The sequence below is a fragment of the Drosophila grimshawi genome, unplaced genomic scaffold, assembly GCF_018153295.1.
Source record: "Drosophila grimshawi isolate 15287-2541.00 unplaced genomic scaffold, ASM1815329v1 contig_44, whole genome shotgun sequence".
NCBI classification, from domain to species: Eukaryota; Metazoa; Arthropoda; class Insecta; order Diptera; family Drosophilidae; genus Drosophila; species Drosophila grimshawi.
Genome location: NW_025063240.1, coordinates 15,120,732 through 15,146,107, shown reverse-complemented (window position 1 = coordinate 15,146,107; position 25,376 = coordinate 15,120,732). Strand labels below are relative to the sequence as shown.

The 25,376-nt window shown below is 39.8% G+C and overlaps 3 protein-coding genes across 4 annotated transcripts in view; 1 reads left to right on the top strand and 2 right to left on the bottom strand.

The window, feature by feature from the left end:
- Positions 1-112: 112 nt before the first annotated feature.
- On the bottom strand, positions 113-2,209 carry LOC6557587 (very long-chain specific acyl-CoA dehydrogenase, mitochondrial). Its single transcript, XM_001984112.3, has one exon. It carries the CDS (start codon positions 2,138-2,140, stop codon positions 257-259), a length of 1,884 nt encoding a protein of 627 aa, XP_001984148.2. The 5' UTR covers positions 2,141-2,209; the 3' UTR covers positions 113-256.
- A 326-nt stretch (positions 2,210-2,535) lies between these two features.
- LOC6557511 (gastrula zinc finger protein XlCGF46.1) lies at positions 2,536-4,330 on the top strand. The gene is made up of 2 exons (XM_001984113.2): positions 2,536-3,072; positions 3,128-4,330. The coding sequence occupies exons 1-2, from the start codon at positions 2,602-2,604 to the stop codon at positions 3,959-3,961; spliced, it is 1,305 nt and encodes a 434-aa protein (XP_001984149.2). The 5' UTR covers positions 2,536-2,601; the 3' UTR covers positions 3,962-4,330.
- Positions 4,331-5,285: 955 nt separating this feature from the next.
- LOC6556944 overlaps positions 5,286-25,376 on the bottom strand; it is a 60,577-nt gene continuing 40,486 nt past the window's right edge. For both annotated transcript variants that reach the window (XM_032738580.1, XM_032738588.1), the window contains 4 exons: positions 13,790-13,892; positions 10,091-10,113; positions 5,909-6,243; positions 5,286-5,731 (listed from right to left, as the gene is read on the bottom strand). In XM_032738580.1, coding sequence (XP_032594471.1) covers positions 5,375-5,731; positions 5,909-6,243; positions 10,091-10,113; positions 13,790-13,892 — 818 coding nt within the window. In that variant the 3' untranslated portion in view covers positions 5,286-5,374. The remainder of the gene's footprint in view (positions 5,732-5,908; positions 6,244-10,090; positions 10,114-13,789; positions 13,893-25,376) is intronic.

Here is a 25,376-nt window from a genome sequence, read left to right as displayed (position 1 = left end):
ATTCAAAGCTATATCTGCATAGACTTTAGACTTTCACTTGCAGTGCGATGATTAGCCGGGTTGTGCTTATCTCAATGCTAATCGGTTGAGTGTTAAATGAGACAAGTTTTTAAATTTAAAAAACACGTTTATTTCGAAATAAGATACACAAAATTAATATAGAAACAGACATGATTTGCTACTGGATGGAGGATGGGCTTAACATTTACTAGCTATTTTTCACACCCCATCTTTTTGTTGCCTGTAATTTCACGATTTAGTTTAAGCCGATGACATCCGTTGAATGGACACCATTCTCTTCGCAGACCTTCTCCGATATTAAGGATGTCAAAGTGTTTTCGGATTTCAGTTGGCCTGAGGTCGCCTTTCTCAGATGCAGAGTTGCTCGTTCGGATCCCTGGATGGCCAGGGCTTTGGTTAGGTTAAGTTCATGTTGCGCCGTGGGCAAATTAAGTTGTACAGATCGCGTCGATCGAGACAGTGTGGCCATCATGGCATAGATTTCGATAGCAGCATTCGCCAGATGATTCAATATGATTTGTTCGTTGATGATGTTCTTATTGTACTTCATGATGACCTCTTCGGTGGTCTTGCCAAACAGATCAATGCAGGCAGCCGTCTTCTTGGCAGACTCCTGTAATTCGGGTACCACATTGGCGCTCAGATCGGTGCCGCCCAAGCCAATTGTAGATGTTGCCCGCCTGGAAGCCTCCTTGAATATGAAGCCAAGATTGGCAGCTGGATTTTTGAATGCGCGCTGCAGCTCCTTCAAATGGTTGCCGGCATATTGGACACCGGAGAGGGCGACAAACAAGCGGAGCACCTCGTTGGTGCCCTCGAATATGCGGAAGATGCGCAAATCTCGCATTATACGCTCCAGTCCGGTCTCCCTCATGAATCCCATGCCGCCTAGAATTTGGATAGCTTCGTCGCACACCTGCCAGGCGCACTCAGAGGCATAAATCTTCGATATGGCCGTCTCCAAATGGTAATCCTGGCTGCCCGAGTCCATGTTCTGGGCAATCATAAACGCCATCGATTCAGTCGCATACTGCAATATATTCATTCGGGCCAATTTCTCCTGAATGGTTCCGAATGTTTTGATCTTTTGGCCGAACTGCACACGATTGTTGGCATGTTCCGTTGCAATCTCGATGCACTTCTTCATCGTGCCCGATAGCGTCGCACCCATGCCAAAGCGTCCACTGTTCAAAATGTTTACCGCCACTTTGAATCCTTCACCTTCTTTGCCCAGAACATTTTCAATGGGTATCTTGACGTTGTCGAAATAGACCTCTGCCGTGTTGGAGGCCTTGATGCCCATCTTCTTTTCGGGTTGACCGCTGGTAACGCCACCAAAGGCACGCTCCACAATGAATGCGGTCACCTTATCCTTCATCTGGCCAGTCTTCTTGTCCAGCTGTTCCGTTTGGGCGAACACAGTCATCACCTCGGCCCATCCACCATTCGAAATCCAAATCTTTGAGCCATTTAGCACATAGTGTTTGCCGTCCGCACTCTTCACGGCGCGACTGCGTATGGAGTTGGCGTCCGATCCAGAACTGGGCTCGGTAAGCGCAAAGGCAGCGTAAACTGTTTCCGATGCCACTTTGGGTAAATATTTCTCCTTCTGTTCGGGCGTTCCATACAGCATAATGCCCTTGAAGCCGATACTCTGATGGGCACCCAACACAATGCCCAGTCCCAGATCATGGGCGCCAACTATTTGGCACAGTCGGGCGTACTGCGTATTATTCATGCCAAGGCCGCCATATTCGCTGGGCACTTGGATGCCCATGCCGCCGAGTTCCCACAAATTCTTCAGTGTATTATCATCGACCACAGAGTTCTCGTCGTTGCGTCCAGCATTGTTTACTTCGGTGAAGAATCGTTGGAAAGGATCCAGCATGCTGTCCACTGTCTCCTTCTGCTCCAGCGTTAGGACATCTGGATAGGGGAACACTTCCTTCGAGGCCAAAATGCCACGATGCATGTTTGCAATAAAAGATACATTTTTTCTTTTGGGTTCCTTGCTCGCCTCTGGTTCCGGCTTAGTTTTTGGTACGGCGGCCGAATAAAATCGGTTTTTATAAATATCTAAAATTAATTTACGCGTTCCGATATTATTTAACTTGAACATTTTTAAGTGATTCTATGATGAACTTTGGACCTAAACGTAAACAATCAACATGGGGGTCACCTATTACACAGAACAAGTATTTTAAAGTACGCATTACTCAAATCGGTTACTTTAAAGTTCACGGTGAACAAGTCACAGTCGTTGGCATTTGTAAAATTTTCGAGCTCAAATCCTAACTGAGCCCAACTTGAATTTCTAAGAATAGATCATATCTTTGAATGCTAATTTAATAAATTTTTATTATAATACCACTTTATTTCATATTTACCAAAACTAGCATTATTTGAGAAGTGACTACTTATGTGACTGTGACTGGTCTCTGCAGTCACTGCTGTCACTATTAATTTATCGATAGTCGATTGTTTTCTGCGCAGCTGTTTCGTGCGTAAACAAATAAATGCCATTTTACTGGCGTTTGATTGACGTTTTATCCGTTGTTAGATGCGTTAATTTGATTACCGATGTCAACGACTACAATTACGAATTGTCGGGTTTGCATGTCTGAACTGAACGCAACCGTTGGCAGCTTTAATATGCGTGAGCTGCCCATGCTGGCGCACAAGTTTGTCACCTGCACAGATCTGTCCATCGACGAGGATGAGCGGTTGCCAAGTGAGCTGTGCCAGGCGTGCCACACCCAGTTGGATCAGCTGTATGCATTTCGTGCCAAGTGCATTGCAGCTGACACGAAATGGCGCATGCAAATTCTGGCATTTTGCGATGATGAGGAACTTGTTTATGACTTGGAGGTGGCACCAAGCACGCTGGAAGTCGATGAGCTGCAATTGGAGCAGAGCAGTGAAATCGCGGACAGAACTGAATCCAAATGTGATATCCAGCGAACTGAAACTTCAGAGCTTGAAATTGAGAATCTCGTGTGTGAATCACCTGCACTTATAGAGGAGGCCGATGAGGAGATGGATGTCGTTACAGTAAGCTAACTCCACTTTGAATTTATAGATTTGTATGTCATTGGTTTCATTTTAGAGTACCTGGTCAACAGAGACAAAAGATGTCTACAAATGCGATATGTGTGCCGCGCAGTTCCTAAACGAGCAGCGCCTGCTGTCGCATAAGCGTCGCCATGGAAAGAGTCTGTTTCCCTGCCCAGAACCAGGTTGTGACAGGGGCTATAGTCATAAGCATACGCTGACCCTGCACATGCGAAAGTGTCACAAGCTTGGCAAGGAGCACAAGTCATACGTTTGCGAATTCTGTGGGAAACTCTTTGATACGATATCGCTGCTCAATACGCATCGTTTCACACACAAGGACAAGTTAGCGCAGCCATTCGCATGCGAGGATCCAAACTGTGAGCGACGTTTCTCCACCAAACAGCTGTTGAAGATACACATGATGCGCCATGCGGGTATCAAGAACTATACATGTTCATATTGTGGTGTGCAGAAGACGACGCGGACTGAACTGAAGATTCACCTAAACTATCATACGCTAGAGCGCACTTATGCCTGCCATCTCTGCTCGACGGTCTGTTACAGCTCCAGCAATCTGAATAAGCACATTCGCACAATACACGAGCGAGCGAGAAACTATCTCTGTCGTTATTGTGAGCGCGCCTTTATTCAGCCAGAGACACGAAATCAACATGAACTGATCCACACGGGAGAGAAGCCACACGAGTGTGTGGAATGTGGCAGACGTTTCAGGCAAAAGGCGGCACTACGCTCCCACTACAAAATCCATGCGCGTCAGCTTAAGGAATTGGAGTCTGCACAAGTAGCTGATGCCGTTGACACAGCAGCTGATGATGATGATGGTATTTATGTACCAGAAATGGGTGAAGAGATTGAATACGATTGAACAATATGGAAATTTTCGACTCTCTCGAAATGTATATTTGAAGTTTAGCAACTTGAAAGTAATATATATTTTTTATATTAAAAAGTTCACCATGTATTTTTTACATTACAATTTATTTCGATAGACATGAATGAAAATAATAATATTTATCTGTAAATTTGTTGGTAATGGTGTCAAAAACTAAATCGCCAATTTTTTAAACTTCCTACAACGTATTGTTAAATATTAGACTTAAATCGTGTTGACTGTTAAACTGTTCACTATTGTCTAACAGGGATAAATAAAACTCACTTATTTTTGGGATTCAGAATGTAAATAGCAATAGTTTTTAATCATATTTTCAACTAAAACAAAATGTACAAAAATTAAATTAATTCAGCATTGGCAGCTGCTGTTATTAAATCTAAAGTACATATGTATGTCTACTAAGTTATATGCTTGGAAAATTGTTTGTATACAATGTATGAATGTATTTATTTATATTGAGTTAATGCTGTAGTATGTAAATGATATGATGTGCTACTTGCTGGAGTTGGAGAGCTGAGAGTGTCGTGGCAAATCGCCCAGTTTTGGGGAGTGTGTATATAATGTAGTATTGTATATTTTCATGCAGTATAAATAATTCTGTGTTTCGTAAATAGTTTTCCTTTTTATTTTCTTGCGTTAAAATCGTTGTAAATATGTTTCATTTGCTTCGTTTAAAGATATATGTATATATATATATTTCCTGTAAGCATAAATTCATTTGCTGTAAATATTAATGTTTGTTGTTGTGTGTGTGCTTGTTGCTGTATATAAATACGTAAAATGCCATTATATGATTTTGGGTACATTGTTGGGGTGTTTCGTTTAGACTGAACTGCGTTTCTCCCACCTTATTCTAAACTCATCAAAAAATGCTCATAATTCGTTTCCTTTTTTTTGTTGTTTTTTGCTGTTTTTGGGCTTTTGTTTTTGCCTGTTGTTGTTGTTTTACATTTTTAGAAAATGCTAAAGTACATAGAACATAAGAATATAGCATATTTAGGCTAAATATCACCCACGATTAAATCGCTGTTTAACACTAAATTAAAACTAGATTTATAATACATGCTTGTATGTAAATCTGTCGCACTATATTACAATTCAGACATAAACCAAAGACACAAATCGAGACTACGCTAACTCTAAGCTAGCATATGCTATAAATATATAATATATATCCTTACAACTATTTATATATAAATCAATATACTGTTCATATATATATATATATATATATATGTATATATATATGTATATAATCTATATCTAAATCTATTTTATATATAGATTGTATGTAACGGATTACAATTAACATGTTAAGCTCGCACTTCTTCCATCTCTTCACTTTTTTAAAGTCACATATCTCTTATATAAATAATCATCCTCTGCTCAGACATAGTCCGAGGGCACTGTGCTGGTGCTCGTCTCATTAATGGCCGCCAGACGTGGCATGCGGCGTTGCGTCATTGCCACAGCTGCTGCAGCATCGCCCGGCGCCAGTCCGGTGGTGGCCACGCCGCCAACTCCATTGCCACCACCACCACCACCAGCACCACCGACATGATGCTCCCAATTGGGCAGCGGCTGTGACATGACATTTAGGCCAACAATCTCATAGGCGCCTTGGTTGCTGCCACTGGCGCCGCCCGGCATGGCCGTAACGGACAGATCCGAATAGTAGGCACTACTTGGCGCTGACGAGACGACCATGGGAATGTCTTGCTCGTGTGCTTGGAAATTGTATTTCTGTAAGAGATTAAGAATAGCATGGATAAACGTTAAAGTAATTTAATGAAGATTAGGGTTGCTTATCCATTGTTGGAATTGGATTTTAAAAACGATGAAAGATAAGCAATAATTTTTTGTGATGTTAGCAGAGAATCCCAGTTCTATTCCAGATTAGACTTTGATATCTTTACTCACCTCGCCACACTGACTGTAAGCCGTATTCTGATACGACGGATTTGCCGAACGCACCGATTCGCGATCCAGTTCGGCATAGAGGGCTTCGCTAACGCCAACCGGACTATATGCATCATCCATGTGGGTATAATGATTCTCGGCCGGCGATGTTGATGGCGGACCAATCTGATCGGGTCCCGCCGATGAGCGACGACTGCCGCCCAGCCAGGTCCAGACGCCCGAGTTGCTTGTGGGTCGCCGTATGCTGTCCGCCGAGTGTTTAATGGAGATTGGCGAGCGATTCTGGCCGCCACCGTTGCGATTGTTGCGACACCACCACGGCTGCGGGCGACCACCTGTAAGAGATGCAGAGCAGCAAACAAACAAATGCACATGAGTAGTTGCTTTGGTATTTGGACATTTCGTAAGGCTAAAGTGGCTAAATGCTGATTCGACAAATGGAATCGTTGCTGCTACTGCTGCTACTGCTGCTACTGCTGCTGCTGCAACGCAGAAATCTATGACATTTGGTTCTATAATCGGGCGATAAATCAAACATTCACCTCATTGAACGTGAACAACAAACAAAACAAACAAACAGAGAAACAAACAGCAAGACAAACAAAGCGTAAATTAAACGGCTGTCATCTGGCAGCGAGGTGCCAACAAACAGCAGCACCATGTGGCACAGTTGCAGTTGCAGTGCCACATGAGTAACGGGCGACTGGGCCAAAATGCCAAATCGCTGGTTGGCTCTCAACGTACACTGTGAGATCCTTAATAATCAGCCAGTTTGATCTCATTGTGCAAGAAGCTAAATCGCATGAGTAATCCTTGGCATATAAAGATATTTATATATATATATATATAAACACATTATGAGTTGCAGCCCCAAGATCATTAACCTTAGCTATTCACACATATAGAGCTAAACAGTTCAAGAAAAAACATTTTCATATAGGAAGTCTGTAAAATTTCTATTCATTTGAGTTAACAATTTATGGAGTGCTTATCCGCTAACAGCATCTTTATAGATTCCTCATGCCTTGTTAAAGTAATTTCAGTTCACAACCAGACCAAGACCTGTTCCAACATCCGCTCTGCCCACTGCCACTTGCCACTTGCCACTTGCCAGTGGCGACTGCCGCAAGCTCATCCAGCTCATCCAGTTAATGATTACACAGAATTCTCAGGTTTTAACACCGTTGCATCGTATTGCCTTTCACTCTCATTACCCTCAAGTGAGCCAAAACTGTTCGCCAGAGGCGATCCAACTAATTAGAGGAATGCATATACGCAACTACATGGAAAACCACTGGCCAATTTTCAAAGTTATGCACATGCATAATGCAGCCATTTAAGTCGGTGGCGCATTTAATGCTTATGATTTACGTACTGAATGTGCCACCACTGCGAATATCCAATTCTGACTATATATATATACATATATATATACATATATATGTGTGTGTATGTATTTGTGTGTAACTCTAACTGTTTGCTTGTTACTGTGGCGATTATTAACCCAACCTTATCGTCCGTAGGTGCTCATATACATGCATTTTGTGCATGTCACAAACGCCAGAGCCTCCAACTCCAACTGCAATATTTGCCTGTAACTCCAACTCGGACTTCAGAGTCCGACTTGGACTTGGATTCGGACTTGGTTGGTAGTACTAGTTGGCTTTAATAGCTGGTTATGTGTTGTGTTAACGATGTTGCTGTTGCTACTGTAGCAATTGCATTGAACTTATGCCTGCTGCTGGCCCCAACGCACAGTGGTGCCAATCTGTTGACTAAGTGTGCAAAATGTTGCGAGATGATAAATGTTATATTTGTAACCGGCTCAAATATCCCTTAGAAAAGTGCTTCATTTATGTCAAGTCTAACTTTTTATAATAACTAAAGACAAACTATAGAAAAGTGATCAATACTATTTAAAATAATTTGTAGCCCATATTTTGGGAAGAATTTAAGAAGAGAAAGGACAGAAGCTATGAAATCACAAAACTTATCTTCTGTTTACTCTGTTAATTTAATTAACAAAACTTTAATCGAAATTCATTCACAGCAACTTTACAAATATTTGAACCACCGTGCATTGGTCGCAGCTGTTGCTGCAACTGCAACAGCTACCGCTGCCAGCCTTATCTGGTGCTGCTTATCTGCGTGCAGCTCCAGCGGCAGCAACTGCAAAATTTTGTTAACAAAATATTTCGCAGCAGCTTTCGACTAAAAGCTCTGTGTTCAACGTGGCTGTGATGCAAAATAACAAATAAAAAAATAAATAAATATAGTAAATAGTTAGAAAAAAAATATTAACGAGCATTTTGGAATTTAATTTGTGTTTTGCGTCGCGTTTGGTTTTGGGAAACAAGTCAGCAAATGGCGCATATGACATGTGTAATGAAGTCTTAATAGTCGGACAGATAATGCCAATGACTGTCAGCATATTTACTACCGACTTGAATGCCTTTCTGTGAATTGTCACATGGCAGCTCTTATCTCGGCGAATGCATAATTAAAATAATGTTGCTCATGCGCCACGTTGTCTGCCTGGCAGCATTCAAGATAATTGCACAGAATTTCCTATGTTAGCGACACCAACTGCAATTTGCTGTTGCAAAATGCATTTTCAATAGTAAATGGCCTTTCGCATAGTTTTGGCAATGCCAAAAGATGTTGAAATTAGTTGTTTTTTTATTTTTCTGTGTGAAGGTGTCTTACGGTATTTTCTATGCCATTTAATTATTTACTTATTTTTATGTGCAATAAAATCAGCTGCAGGCTGAGTATTTTAATGTGCTCAGCTTTTTGGGCAATTGAAAATGTTTTCTCTGTGGCATTTTAAAAACTGGCAACTGGCGCCTGTCGCCACATGGCGACAGCAATGCCGGCGACGACGACGACGTTGACTGCGACATAATCGCCCGCCTTAAAAGCTGCTGACAGTTTAACGATTTGTGGTGATTGTTTGTTTTTTTGTTGTTGTTTGTTTTGTTTTACTTTGTTTTGTTTTGTGTTGTTGTTTTCGCAACATGCAACCGTGCGTAGCACCACCAAAATGTCGACAACAACAACAGCTAAGATACACACTGTAAAACTTTAGCCGAAAAAAACGTACAGCCCACAAAAGAAAAAAAATAACAATAAAAACAACAACAGCAAGTGGAGATTTTCATGGGACAGCTAATTGGCTGCTGTGACATTAAATGCCGTCAACAATTTGTCCTGCATGTCGATGTCAGCACAGGACGCAGACAGACAGTGAAATTGGCGCCAAACGAAAAGAGAGATTTCGCCAAAAAGGGTCCACACGTACCCAGAGACCTGAGGGAGTACGACGCTAGCTCGTTTGTCAATAATTTGCCTACTGTATAAGAAGAACAGAAATACCGAGCAACTAAATCAAAAAAGTTTTTTGCACGATTTTCGAACGTGTTTAAGAGCCAGCGAGTCTAAAGGAACGGCCAATGCCAATAGCAAATGCACTGAAGACAATTGTTAGCCTTTGCCTTAATTTGTCTACAAATTTTCTTTAGCTGAAAGCTGACACGGGCTCTGGGGGCACGTAGGATCATGGCATCATAGTCATCATAGCATTGCTTTTGGTTTCGGTTTCCATTTTGGCAGCATCTTAGATTTGTGGCACGAACGTGAACTTCATGCATTGTCATCAAAAATTGGTATGTCCGCTTTGCCAACAACTCAACAGCAACCGCACTGAAGAGAAAACAAATTAAATTGTTACCACTTGTGCCACACATTTTTTTTTTTGCCCTGCCACTGAAGCCCAAGCTAGCTTATTTCCGCGAATCGCATGCAATGCCAGAATTATGCAATTAAAAATGGAAATGCAAATGCAAAAAAAAAAAAAATCAAATTGGTGGCGACTCATGCTAAGAATAAGAAAAGATGCAAAAAAAAAGAGACGCTTGCTTAATTAATCAAACGAAGCAGACAAAAACCAAGGAACTAATTGATCAACTTTGAAATGTGGTTTTTTGCATGACGGAAGTAACGACAACGCTTATAGGGAGCTTAGGTTGTAGTCTATTAATAAATCGTTTAAGTGAAATCGAATGCTGCAATTTGAATAGTTATCTTAAATACTTTAATGGTATTATAAAGATAGCAATTATCGCGATCTCTCTCACACTTCAGACCCCTTCGTTTAAGTGTAAAAACTTGATTTTCACTTACCATTGGCATTCGCTGATTTAATTCTGCAAAGATAAGAAGCGTACAGAATGTTGCAATTAATAAAAAAAACATAAATTGGTGGCGGTACAAATAAACATAAATTAGCACAAAGCAAATGTCAAACGCGAAACGGTTCAATGCCAACAAACTGCGACAAATGGCAAATGCCAAAACGAAAGACTTAGGACACAAACTTCATCTACGCAAATCAAAGTGCTTTTTTTTTTGCGTGTGACACGCAGATAAACAACTGCAACAAATATATGTATATCAGCAGATAAGAGGTATATAAAAAGAACAGCAACAACAGCACAATTGCATTACAGCAACACCCCAAGTAGCAACAGCAACTGCATTCACCATTGGTTGCCATACAACAGTTGCAATTAGATTAGCGCACAAAATCAGCGGATAAGTGTAGTTGAGTTGATGAGGCTGAACCGGATTAGCTGTCCGATTTGTGAACTGTTCTGTTGTATGTTGATGTCGTTTTGTAGTCGTCTTCTGGTACTTCTACTGTATTAGATGTGCTTGATGCTTAGCAATTTTCTAACTAACAGTTTCTCTCTCTTGGTTTGCCATTAACTTTAGCCCCGCATTATTATTTGCACTTGCCCCAACGTTTTCTGGGTCAGATTGAGCACGAACCTAATGGAAATAGATTGTGCGTATCAATTAACCGTCTAATGTCCGTCCGCCCGTATATTGTCCGCTTTGATTGAGTGCAGTTCGGCATGCGGCTAAATGTTCCCCTCGCTTTGCCTTGATCGATTATAATGTTAACTTGAGTTGAGTCAACTTTAGTTCGATTTTTTGATTCGCATTCGACTCGTTGTTGCCTGTGTGTGTGTGTGTGTGCTTTTTTCACTCCTTTTGCAATTCAATTAAATTGAACAAGCTCACCGTTCAGGCAGTCATCGTCTTGGGGCCGTGCCTTTGCTCTGCGCTAATTTTCCAACTGTTTTTCTTTTATTTTTCTACAGTGTTTTTTTTTGTATGTTTTTCCTTTGAAATGTTATGTTCAATTTTCTGAGCTTGTTTTTCGTCAGCAGACAATTTTTTTTCCTTTATCGAGCTTGGAGCATGCTAATTGAACACGCCTTTTTATGTAGCTCAGCGTTGTTGCAGCTGCTTTAAACGTTTTAAACTTGAATTTGATTTTTTTTTCGTTTATCAAACTATGAAACACGAGCACGAAGCGACCATTTTCTGCAATCTAACATTTGTCAAACAACACAAAGTGAGCTAAGGCAGGCCTTGGAATTTGGTGTGTGTGGGCAGAAACATTATTAAAATAATTAAGTTTAATTGAAATAATTAAACTTAAGAGCGAAGAAAAAGAACAGAAGATTGCAAAGACTACATGATGCAAACAGTTTTAAAATTTCCCATTGCCAAAGCGATTTAATGTTTATGACTTGTCTAATCAAAAAGTGTCTTAATTTTAAATTGATTTTGCATAACGAGTGGCTTCAAACAGATTGCAACATCTAAACGTGAACTAAAAAGTATCTCAATTGACATAACAACATTTATTTAACGCTAGTCACTCACAAGGCAGAGCAAGTAATGTGAACGCTAGTGTCAATTCCACAATCAACATTGCAAGTCAATGTGTGCTTTGGAGTTTTTCCGACAAGTGGCTCAGCAGAAAGACATTAACCGTGTTACCATTACAGTGTCTAGACACTGAGCAAACATTGTCAAGCCGAATGGCAGGTGCCATTAAAACTCAAGTTCTAAGGTGACCACTAACAAATCATGCACCAAAATAGTAAAACAAGTACCACATGCAACTTGGCAAACTTGGCAACTTGTGACTTGTGGCTGGAGCAACATGTGCCAAGCAAATTTATAGCACCATTAGACGATCGAGAATTGCATCAATATGCAAATAAGTGTAACCGATATTACATGTAATTGCTGCTAATTTGGCAGCCAACACGTCCAAGCACGACGACCGAACCCACTGAACCGCCAGCTGACATGAAACAGTTGCAAAAACAAATGCGAAATGACTGACTAAAGCTGACGGCAAGGTGAACAGCGTGACAATCCGATTGCTAACTTATGGGGTGAGCAAAGGGGTGTGTCTGTGGCAGCCACAGGGGGGTAAATAGGCAATGTGCCCAAAGTCCAGTTTAAATAATGGCAAATCTAAGCCAGACAAGCAGCGTGTGAATGCGTAACCAAAAAAGCAGCTACTAACATTAACGAGTAAAACCCCTCCTCAGTCCCCTCCCCCCACTCAATCGAATACTCAACTCAAAGTGTCGTTAGAGGCTGTGCTTAATTGACCTGTACATATTTGCCTGTAGGGTATACTACGAGAAATGAATTATGAATTAAACTTTATACAAAAGTGTAGTAAGCCTTATGTAAATATTTCTCTTACTATATCTGGGGCTAGTTTGGTAAGCTCTACTTTTTCAAGTTATGCAAATCCGGCAACTGCATGGTATAATCCCCTTATTCGTATAGGGTATTCCCCAAGTCGTCAATTCGCTACGCGGCATCAGTTTCTCACTTGTCTCGCCTTTGTGTTTGTTTGTTCATTTGTTTGTTTGCTTTGGCAAATTATTTGCGAAATTAATTTTATGCAAACATGCCGTCAAAATACAACAACATGACAATTTAATTGGACGCGACATGTGGCCAGTGTTCGTTTTATAGGCAACGCGAGCTGAGACTGAGACTGAGGCTGAGACTGAGTCTGAGGCAGTGGCAGTGGCAGCAACAGCGGCGCCTGCGCAATGCCAACGAAAATTTTGGTTAATTTTTAGCTCGCGTGTTGCCAACGCCCCCGCACACTTGACAATACCCCGCCCAGAGCCGCACTTGCTCAAATGATTGTCCATTTAAATGTATCTTGTCGCGATTACTGAGTGTGTACTATGTGTGTGTTGTGTGTGTGTTTACATGTGACTGACCCACTCTACGCCTTTGATAGACTTCGCAAGAAATGGCCTGTGGCATAAGTGTAGCCTCCGATTGTTATTGTTGCTGTTGTTGTGTGTGTTTATTTTAAAGAGCAATTAAGTAATAAAGCAATTTCATGTTCTTTTGTTTTGCGCTTCGATTATTTTTGCCGCTATTCTTGCCGCTTTGGGGGCGCTTTAAAGGTTTCTGTTTCGCTATTTGCTGTTGGTGGGCGTTTAATTGAATTGCTGTTTTGCGGTTTACTGTTGTTGTTGTAGATGGCGTTGCTATTGTTTTTGTTGCTGTTGTTGTTGTTATTGTGTGTGCAAGTACATTGTAAATCTTTTAGTTACAAAATTACTCATAGTGCTGATATATTCGCGTATATGTATATCCGTCGTATACTCAATTTGTCTGGCATTGTAAATGTCGCTGCATGACGGATCGTCGGGGTCGTCGTGGGGCATGGAGTTGAATGTCCGTGTCGGACATTTGTTTTTTTTTTACACGTTATTGTATATGATCATAGTGATATATGTTTATGATGACTAATTGCGGTATTTTTCTAGCCGAATGCCAAAATATGTATATTTATTAGCATTTTTATTTATTGCCTAGCTGTTTGTCTTGGGCAATTAATTTAAATTGCAAATTTATATGGATGCCTTAATTGCTGAAATAAAAACAACATAAACTGCTTTTGCCAACGAGCCAATCAAAAAGCAATAGCTTTTCAATATGTGTTTGCGACGGCTTCAATTGTAATTTCGATAAACTCACCTTCTACATCTTAGAACTATGACCATTACAATAGCACCTATAAGAGCCGATATGATTGAGACTACAATTAGGGTGAATGCCCATCCAAGTTCGCCAGCAGTATCTGTAATAAAAAGTTCAAGGGAAACACAAATGTAATGAGCATTATAAGAACCAGAGAGTGTAATTATTTAGCAAGCGAAAAACATGGTGTAATGCATTTATGATTATACAATATTAATGACGTGATGGGCATAAGGATGGCAAAAAAAAGTTAATAATATGATTATGAATATTAATATAAAGATTGAGCTCGATGTAAAGAGACAGCAAGAGGGACACAGACTATCCAAAAGCTATTTCACATTGTTCTAAACCAAAATGAAGAACTGAGCACAGGCTAACGAATAATGAAAATTCGTGAGTGAAGTCAATTAGACGCCATGAAAAGAAGTTCGCGAATAAAACTGCTTCAGCAACTGAAATTAAACTAGAACATTGTCGCGTCTCGCTATCTAGCTTTTGCTCTCTCTCTCTCTCTCTCTCTCAAATGTCTCACTTGCTCTTTCTCCCGTTTAACGATGCAAAATTAATTACAAAGTTTATTATCTTAACAACTTGAGGCTGCCAGCCGACATTGGCCCCGCTGGTGATTTAGAATATTTATGACCTCAGTTAAATGAGGCAGGCAATGAGTACTGAAGGGCGGCGGTGCACATTAGGACAAGGGGTGCGGGCAACTGTAAGGGTCAGGCAGTTAACATAGCGAAACACATTCGACTGCGTTTTGACCCTTTTCCCTAGAACTTATCTAGCAGTGGGCATCTCGGCAGTCGAGACGGGTAGGCGTTGGTTTGGGGGGAGGCAGGAAAAGGTTAATTTCAGCAAACAGAAATCAACACACATATTAATATAACAGTCTGCCCTCACAGTCGCTGCGTAATATATCCTTTTGATCAAAGCCGGCAAAATTGTAGCAGAAATTAACAAAGCGAAAAATACAAGAGAAAAATAAGCAGAGAAAGAGCAAATCTGTAGCCTAAAGTCGAATTACTTATACCCTGTATTAAATTTAACGAAGTGATAAAGTAAAGGCAAATTATATTTTAACTGGAGACGAATTTTAGAAAGTCAAGTAATTTGTTACCTTCATACCATGCAAAACATATTCAAATGATAACTCTAGATTATGTTGAGTTTTTTGCTTTTATATATTTAGCAAGCTAAATCACAATTAAAAATGTCTTTGCAAGTTATGGAGCACATAATTAACTTACTGCTGTCTCGTACACTCTATTTCTAAATGGACGCCTGCACATTTTATAAATTTAACCTAATTTCGTTGAAATTTTTTGGATGTTTCTTAATTTTATCTTTTTGTTGTAGTTCCCACCTGGACACTTGGCTACAGTTTGGCCATTATCTCGTTATCCCAGTTGTCAGTTGCTTAAATATTTATGCTTTCAGTGCTATAATAAGAGCAAACGCCATTACATTTTTGTTGTTGTTGTTCCAGCTTCCTCTCTGCTGGTTGCCGGCTGCCCTTTTGCTCTACCAATTCGACCTTCCATTGTCTTGAGTGCAATAATTCAATTGGCCGAAAACGAAGCCGAGAGGCGAACGCTCTGGAAAGCGTAATTAATAACAAACAAAGAGCAACGAATGAAAAGTAATTTTTACTCCAGGTTTTTTTCTTCTTGTTTTGTGTTTTTTTGTCTTTCGCTTGGTTTATGAATTGAGGATGTGGGCGTGGCAGTGGAGAGGAAACGAGCTAATAAGCGGCGCCTAACAAAAGTGTTGGAAAAAATTCATGATAATTGAGGCAAGTTGTTAAGAAAGGGAAAAACCAATAAAAAAAATATATGTAACTATAACACCTGCGGCAACTTGTTAGCTGGGCAGACTATTCGACAATCAGGAAAAGCTCGGCATTGTTTTTATGTAAAGCCAAGAAAGGCAACGAAATTAGTTTGCTTAATGGTTTCCAAGCGGCACTTTTGTAGTTAATTTCCGATATTATAGAATGAGCATTTGGTGCATTCAAGAAAACTGGCGAATATACCTAGAAAGCCCTGGCGAGTTGAAGTTATAGTCAGACCCGCTGAGTTTGTTGTCGGATGCTGTCAGACAGCAAGTTGGCAACAGCATCGTAAAGTTCCACTTGCAACTGACACAAGTTATGGCCAAGTACCCTGAGTTGCTTTAAAAGACTCCCGTTTTTGGGAGGGGAGCCCTTTTCTTACTTATTTATGCCACTCGCCAGGGGCTTGGGCACCAAGCAGCAGCAACAAAATGCAACAGGTGTGCGCTGTTTCACGCAATGAGAGAGCAAGAATGAGATCGAGGTAGAGAGGTGGAGAGAGAGGGGGCTTCTCTCATTCGACCTGGTCAGGTATTTATTAGTCGAGTGGCCAAGTCGCTGATCTACTATTTAGGCTCGGTATGGGCCAAGTCTAATTGGCAACTCATTAAAATAATTTCGTGCTGGAAACGGACAATGGGCAGCTAGGTTGTAACTGCCTCGTCACTTTTGGCATAGAACATTGCAAAACATTTGAGTTTCTTGGAACTTTTAGGACTTGACACGAAAACAACAAGAACAACAACCAGAACAGCCAAAAGGCAAAACTTTTGCAGCTGTGCAAATGCACAAGTTTCCATGGAAATGCAAACTGGGCTTGCATGCGCTGCAGTTGCAGTTCACCAATAACAACAAGAACAACAACAGCAACTGCAGCAACAACAGCAGCAACATCAGCAGAAGCAGCAGCAGGAGGTATTCGAGATACATCCATCAGATACAAATGGCTGCCCGCAGATGTAACAGCCGCCAACTTGCTTTTCACGCTCTCTTTCTCTCTCTCTCTCTCTCTCCCACTGTCTGTTGTCTGTCAGCAATTGTTATAATCGATCTGCGACAAGATGATTGATGATGCGACTCAGCAGCATCAGCAGCAGCAGCAGCAGCAGCCTCCAAATGTGCCGAATGGAGATTTATGGCCCGCCAGTTGCATGCCACTCTATCTACATATAGACTCACATGTATCTCAAATGCCCAAAAGTCGACACGTAATTTCGATTTGGCGACGTTTATGGCGCATTATCGGCATAATGCATTTTCTATATGCTAATTTCAACATCGTTTTAGCTCCTGCAACCCACCTGCTGTTGCCACAGTGGTAAATCATACGAAAATTGGCCCACAAGTTGCTGTTTGTGCTGTTGTTGTTGCCGTTGCAAGCTTTGTTGTTGCCGTTGGCGTTGCAGCTGAGCATTTGGCAAACTGTCGCACAGTTGCATTTTTAATTGCCCCACAAAAAATGCCGAAAATGAACAGCAGCAACATATAACAGCAACAGCAGCAACAGCAGCAACAGCAACAACAGCAACAAAAAAAAGTCAACATGCTGTTCAGCTGACTTTTATCTAACAGTGTATCGGGGGCGCCTTCGCCTGCTTTGGGTAGGCGTGGCTGGCATTCGCATTCGTGCAGCCAAAACGGGCCAAATACGACTCAATTAACAATCAACACAATTAAATTAAATGCTCGCATTTGTTTTCAAATTGAGCAATTAAGAAATGATTTAGTGCATTTTTTTCGTCTATTTTAGTATCGGTGCAAATATTTTATTTGGTGGGCGTCTGTTTTAGCCAACATAGCTCAATATCGGATTAAGTGCAATTAATTAATAAAAGTTTTTACTATTAAGCTAAAATGTTATACATAACTTTTAATTAAAAATGTGGCTGACAGCTGTGAAGAAGGGGAATGATATTAATTATATGAAATTCATATATCACAACCAAATTATCTCTTTTATTTGGCGTATTTTCTTGCATATAAATGTGTTTGAATAAAAAATGTGAATGCTACCAATTAACTTGAGAATATTCTGTTAAATGATTCCATTTTTTGGTTTGTTTCTGCATATTAATGTAACTAGATATTAGATTGTGTTTGTCGAATTTATAGCTGGTACTTATTTGGCAAACTATACAAAATAAATGTTAATTAAAACTAACGAGACTTTATCTAAGACTTCGCTACATTTATAGTTAAGACAGCTAACTTGATTAAGTTGCTCAAAATTTATAAATAACTTCCAATTAGTGTGTGTTTGAGTTTAAATCTGAGCTGAAACTTGGTTTGTAATACACTTTTTGGTTCAGCTTAAGTTTGTTTTATATGCTTTTCATAAAATACAAACATTCAACATAAATAAGTATAAACTTTTTCTTGAGTTTCTCAGAAAAGAAAGCTTAAGTTATTTGCAGTTCGTTTCAGACAAAAGGAAGTACGAGCATATGTAGGCCAAAAAGTCAGAAGCGGCAGCATACATAACCTTATGAATACCCCCCATATATTCATTACATACTCGTTTACGTATGTATTCGAAACATATGGTCAAAAATTTGCTGTTTCTCGCTTAACAGAAGGCAACGTAAGCGAATTAAATGACAAATTAAATAATGTCAGCAACGCGGCGGTTGGCAAAAGGTTAAAGCCATAAAAATAAGGGCCAAGTTTGTGGCCAGTGAGTCCACAAAAGTCAATATAATAAATTACACGTCGACAGTGGCGATAATCAAATGAACAACAACAACTATAAAAACATCAAGCAAATTATAAAAAAAAGTGCAACATGCGATGGCAATTTCTTAAGCGGCATTTTTTCCTTTTTTTTTTTTTGGGCCTCTTCTGTATTCGCTGTGAGTTTATTTTGTGGTTGCCGAAAGTCGTTAAGAAACGCACAAAATTTTTGCAGCGGCTGCAAAATTGTCAGCGAAATAAAAATAAAAATTAAATTGAATGCGCAAGCGCGCAAACAGACGACAGGAAGAGACGGAAGAAGAACCTATACTGATATAGGTACAGGGACAGGGACAGGGACTGGGACAGGACCCCCAGCGGCGGCGCCACCAGATACAAGATACAGATACGAATGTGAATGAGAGAGTATGTGAATGTGAATGTAAATGTGAATGCGAATGACGCTGTTGATGTCTCAACGCTGCTGTTGCTGCGTATGCCGAATATTTCAACAGAAGTTCGGCCCAGAATTTCACATGAAATTCGCAAACGCTGAACTTGGATCGGGATTGGTTTGGGATGTGGATGTGGATGTGGGTTCCCTCACTTAATTACATTGGGCACTGGCTAATTTTTGGCTTGTTTTGTAATTTGTTGCGCTGACAAGTGAGTAATTTGTGTCTGTGTGTATGGGACTCATCATTAGAGGGCTGCAATTGCCATGAAATCCTTTTAAGCGATGCTTAGTTAAAATTTTAGTCCCAGCAATAACAACAATTACACGCAATTAAACGAATTGAGTCGTCAGACAGAAAAAGTCAACATGTAAATGCATTTCTCTCTCTCTCTCTCTCTTTCTCTCTCGCGATTCTCTTGCCACTGTGCCCCCAAAACGCTATGGGCTATTGTCTGGCCCTTTGTGCACCTTTTTGGTCTAATTAAAAGCCACAATCAACACAATCACAAATGCGAGCTGTGCGTATGAGCTTGTCAGTGTGTGTGTGTGTGTTTGTTATTTGAGCCGTAATTACGTACTGCAGACGATTACGATGATGACGAGAAGGCTGACGCCGCCGGCCCGTCGCTGCCCTCAACTACCACAGTTTTTTTTTGGCCTCACGTTACGTTTTACATAAATTGTTCTAGCCGAGAGCCGACGAAATGTTGCAACTGTTAATTTGTGGTCAATACCACACGTCGATCGAGTTGTTGTTGCTGGTTTGTCTTCCACCCTTGGTTCACTTGTTTGTTTGTTTTGTTTTTAGTTTTTTTTCGTTGTGTTTTTTTTTGTTGGTAAATTACATTTCGGCAGGTGCGATAAAAAACAACAACTGCAACTACCGCGGGCTACTGTGCACATCATTAACGTTGTGTATTTGTGTATTCCAAAGTGTGACACAATACTCCTAATGACTTAATTTAACAACAACAACAGCATTGGCAATTCGTCATTATAATACCAATAGTTATCGACTATAACAATCAGAGAGAGAGGAATGCTTGAGAAATGTACATATAGCATATTTAACCTACAACTATATTAATACCAACTATACATATATCCAAAATAATACTAGAAAAATGAAATTTGGCAGTTTGAAGACACTTAAATTTGCTTAAATGATATTAAATAGGGGTTTAACATCCTTTAACAAAGCATTTGCATCCTTAAGTTTTGCAAATTCAATAAACAGCTGTGACCAAAATGTCTGCCAAGTTTTTCGGCTTGATTACTGGCTTTTTGTGCATTTCTGGCAAACATTTGTTGGCCCTTTGACTGGGTTCCGCCCAGATTGGCAAATTGCCAACAAGAGACATGTCTTGGCAAGTAAATGCTAAAATCTGTTTACTGTCAGAGCCGAAAAAAATTCAATTATGCAAAAGAAGAAGTAAATTCAATCTAACATTATGCCCAGCCTGAGAGCAGCCATAGTAAATAGTATTGAGAAAGTGACAAATTGTGTTTCTGGCCTAGACACGCTGTGAATTTTGGTAATGTCAACATAAATGATAATTTACTACATAGTGGAAATTAGTGAATTACAGAAGGCATGAAACATTTCCCACATAAACATTGATTAATTGCCAAAAACAATTAGTGCATTAACACGCTTACGAAAAGCCCATAAAAAATGATATAGGAGTTTATAAGAGTGATGCTTGCTTCAGTTTAAGTTCCAGTTTGAGCTCATAGCGGGGCATTTCACTTAAGCCGCGTGCATAAATTAAGACTCAAAGTTGCCACATAAATTAGGCATTACCAGCTGATAAGGATCGGACCACGAAAGAGAACCAAAGCAAATTAAAATCGAGTGTGTAAGACAGTAAGAAACTAAAAAGAATGTTGCCGCCATCATATGTCAAAGCGCGAGAAGCGAGAAGCACATACAACGGCTCCAAAATCTCCATACAAGTTATTAATATGAACCAAAAAAAGTAACAACAAAAGGCACAAAAGGTTAAGAAGAGGATTGAAGTCTCATTTAATATGCAAAGGTCTTTCGTACTGAAGAAATAGAAGTTGGCTAGAGATTTGCATACGACACTGAAGATATATGTATACATATATAATCCAAAATTCCAGAGTGTGCTGGCAAATGTCTCAATTATGAGCGCCAGCTGCTGATGATCTGAATATATACTAATTCTCATACCCATAACCATATTCATTCCCATTCTTAGTCAACATGCATTTGCATAACAATGCCAACAAATTATCTACTAAACATTTGTGTAATTATTTAGAAGCCAAGTTATGCGTCTCATGCATATTTCGAAAATATTTCATCAGCTCACTTCATTTAGTTTCTTTTCAGCTCTTCTGCGGCCGATCTTAGGTTTGAAAAATGTCTTAATTGAATTTTATGCCTCTCTTTCGCTGGAATGAAACCTTTTAAGCATTTCTTCATTTCTACTCAATACAAAGTATTAACCCCATCCAATCCAAGAGCGTCTTTAGATTGCCCGAATTCAAATTTAAATGTCATTGCCATGAAGTGACAACAGTTTTATATGCCACACGGCACACGATTTGGGTCTACCATTACCATCACCATCACCATCACCACCACCACCACCAGCCCTATGGCCTAGAGCCTATAGGTAACCTTAGTTACTGATGGTTATCATCGGATCGGTCGGTATACCAAATGCTTTGCTCATTAGGTTTATCACACAAACATTTCACCTTTTGTCCTTTTCTTTTGTTAGGGCACCCCATTGAAACTGAGAGCTTGAGAGTTAGGAGCAGGTAGTTTCGCTTTTCTACAGGTAAATAAAAGACAGTTCCTGTTTTGCCGCATGATAAATGTTTGTGTTTGTCGAATAATTCTCAGGTGTTTCTTGTTGGCACTGAGCACAGCTCAATATAGAAATGAGTAAAGAAATTGAGTAATAAAAGAAATAGGGACTGTTAAGCCCGAATAAAGCAAGATAAATTGATTGCATTGCCTCTTAGCTAATTAGATGGGTCCTATTTCACGCATTTATCAAAAAAGTTGATTCATTTAAATGGAAACGAAAGCAAAACCCAAAACTCTAATTTATACTTCAATTGCAAACTTCAGAAAACAGTTGGCAAGTTTAAAGGCAACCTATCAATGGCAGTTACTCATTTGCCAAGTACCCAAATACACTTTGGCCCCCTCACAAACAGCGCAAGCAAAAACTTTGGCAGTGGAATGACAAATGGAACCGCATGGAAATTCAAGAAATGCTCCACTTGCCAGGAAATGAAAATAGAGGCGTTCGACCCTCTATTCTTATAGGGAGCAGTTGGAGCTTGTAAGGGTGCATATTTTACAGTATTTATTGCTTAGGCTAAAAACTTTTTGCCAAGTTGAATTTTAATTAGTTTTGTGTGTATGGCTTTTGCATTTGCCCGAGTTGCTGTTTCTGCTGCTGGCTCTTACGAAAACTTGGCGCTAATATAAATCTTTTGTGTTTTCTGCCAAGCCACGCCCGCTGCTATGCACACAGCCGCCTTAATTTGTGTGGCAAACTTTTTGGCAGCGCCAATTACGCTGAAAGTTGCGACAAAGCAACGCGCATCGAGAGCTAAAGATAATGTTAATATTAGAGGAGCAACATAAACAAATGCAAATGATGTGTTTAAATGAAGCGCAAAATCAAATTCAAGTGTGCACCGAGCCAAACATAATTGGACAGGGTTGTTAATTGGTGCAGAAACTGCGTAGCATATAAAAAAAGCATGTTTAATTTATGAGTTTTCAAAAAAAATAAATTGTCTGAAATGTTTTGGATTGCCATGTGAAGAATGCATAAAAATTTGACATACGCCCACCTGAAACAAAAAAAAAATAGAATTTAATGGAAAAAGCATGCACCAGTTAATAGTTCTTTCGTCTTATAATTTATATGGCACTTTGGAATAGATCGTAGATATTTTTTTTATTAATAAACTTGCTGTGTAACATTAAAAGATGATCTTGGCAGAGAAAGCATATATTGGGCAAATTTTTACCTCATACATACTATACATATATATTTTTATAGTTTTCAGTTATCACAAATTGTGTTCGAGTTGTGTGCAGCCCATAGATTACAAGGCTGTTGACATAAGTAGGTAAATAATAAGCCGAAAGTCTTAAAAATGCAACATAAAAAAAGACAATTAAATAAACAAGGTATGTCGTAAAAGGGCACATGTTTAACTTTTGATGGGTATCGCTATGCAAATGCAAAACAAGACAGTACAGAACCAAACCATACCCATAAGAAATGTAACTAGACAAACCCAAGACCTGATATCAGAGCCACACGATCGTCAAACCAAAGCCATAGTCAAAGTCAACAGTTACATGAGGTTTATCTTGGCGAACGCATCGCCTAATCAAAATTTAAACAGTAGAACGCCGAAACTCATAAAATATGTATATAAAAAGTGACCCACTCTCTCTCTCTGTAACTGACTATTATGGGCTGACCAGGTAGACAAAAGCCACTGGAGCACTGTAACTGAAACTTAACCAAGTAACGTTCTCAACACTCGTAAACATATTTCAAATTAGTAGAACATTAGGTGTTATAGTAAACATGGGACGGGAGCTGCGTTCAGTTGATATTCTATAGCTGTGTGTTTCTTGTTTAACGTTTCTTGTTTGTTGTTGTCAGTTCATAAAAACTTTTTATAGTCTTTAGCCATAAGTCCTTTCAGTGTGTTCGCCAGTTTTTACGACCTTCAGCCATGCGCAGCACTCGCCCAATGAATGAACAGCTGCCCCTACCCCCTAAAAAAAAAAACACACACATTTTGATCAAAACTCTATGCCACAGTGGACACCTGTTTTTGCTCTATGGCCTGTGCTGTGCAGATATTGTAAAATTGTATGCCAAGCACTAATCGGTGTTATACAACATGATTCTTGTTTTAGGTGCTTAAGAATCGCCAGTTGCTTGATGGCCAGTTTTTATAGTCATTTATAATTTATTTCTTTGCGATATCCGTTGTGTGTTTCATCTGGAAATTTCGAAGCAGTAGCAACTCATATTTCATTGGGGTGTATTAATGTCATTGGGTCAATCGCTTAAGGCATCACAGATGTTTACTGCGAATAGAATGGCAGCAGGGAAATGCTATTGCTTCGGCCAAATTAGATAGCCAGTGGAAGAGATATTTAAATGTTATTTTACTCTGCGAGTTTATAAATTCCATTGAATCCATTGACATTTTTCTGCTTAAAACACTCGCCACTTGCTTGCAGTCGAATAGTTTCTTCAATTTTCCAAGCAAATAGTCACGCCCGCAATTTTAATGCTGACTGACACTCATAATTATCCGCGCATAGATTTTCAATTAGGCGAAATTTATGCGCATTTCTCGAATACTCATGGCTCATTAGTAAATTAGATTTTTCAGCACTAAAAATATATCGTCCACTTTGCAGTGTTCTCCCCCACCAAACATTTGGAACAGCACCCGCATGGTCTGAGACGCTGGCAGACTTTCAAAAGTATTTTGTCGCCTCGGTGCAAAATTTCGTAAGTTTGAATACTGAAGAACTGAAAACGTTTTTGTGATGATGCGCTGCTAATGAGCTTGGGGGAGCAGTGTAAAGAAATTGATTTTTAATTTTTTTTTGACTGCAACAAAATGAAATGGAAAAACGTAAGAAGATAATATGTAGGGGACCGAAGATTAAATACTCTTTTGTACTAGCTCTAGCAAATATTCAAAGAAAGTGAAAGATTCTTCTGAAGACATTATCAGAAATTTGCAAATAAATCCCCCTTTTAAAATGGAGAATTGTCGGCCGCAATTCATTACACATTGTAGTTGTAGTATTCTCTGATTTAAGGGTATAACCAAAACAAATAGAGCCGGCATTTATAAGCGTATGTTTATGTTTGGCCAGGAAAACTGCGTCTACAATTTCCTTTGATGTTGTCGCAGCAACAGAGAGTGAGTGAGAGAGATAGAAAGAGTGACATTGTATCTCGGGATTTGTGTTTGCGGTGGCGTGCTGCTGACGTCTCCTACTTGAGGCCCCTTTGATCTCTGCATAGGGTGCCCCTTTGGGCTGAAGCGTGTCTATCGCTTCAATAATTATAATTAGTAACAATATGAACGGGCTAAAAAAAAAAATTGTAAAAAACGCATAAATTGTAATTAAAAAGTGAAACTATTTTAATCAGCATTTCAGCAATTCTATTAACGCCCTCCTCTCGGCTTCTCCCACTCACTGCATATACATATTATTACTGTCGCTCTACTGTCTGGCACCCGCACTTTGCTGCAGCATTGTGTGTGGTCCAGTTGGTTCCTTAGTGCTGCCTTGAGCAACTACTCTCTGCCTTCCTTCACATTGCTTGCCCCCTCCTCGTCTAGGGCCCGTTCACGACTCGCCCTAATTGATTAAACGAGAAACAAAGCAGCGCAAGATGCAACAACGTCGACGTTGACGACGCCACAATAAGAATGCAGAATGTAAACAAAGTTAAAAATATTATGCTGGCATCCAACAGCACACATACACACACACATTTATACGTAAGCCAGCACATCCAGCATCAATACCCCCCTCCCCCCTTAAAAAAAAAAGCAAAAAAAAAAACTAG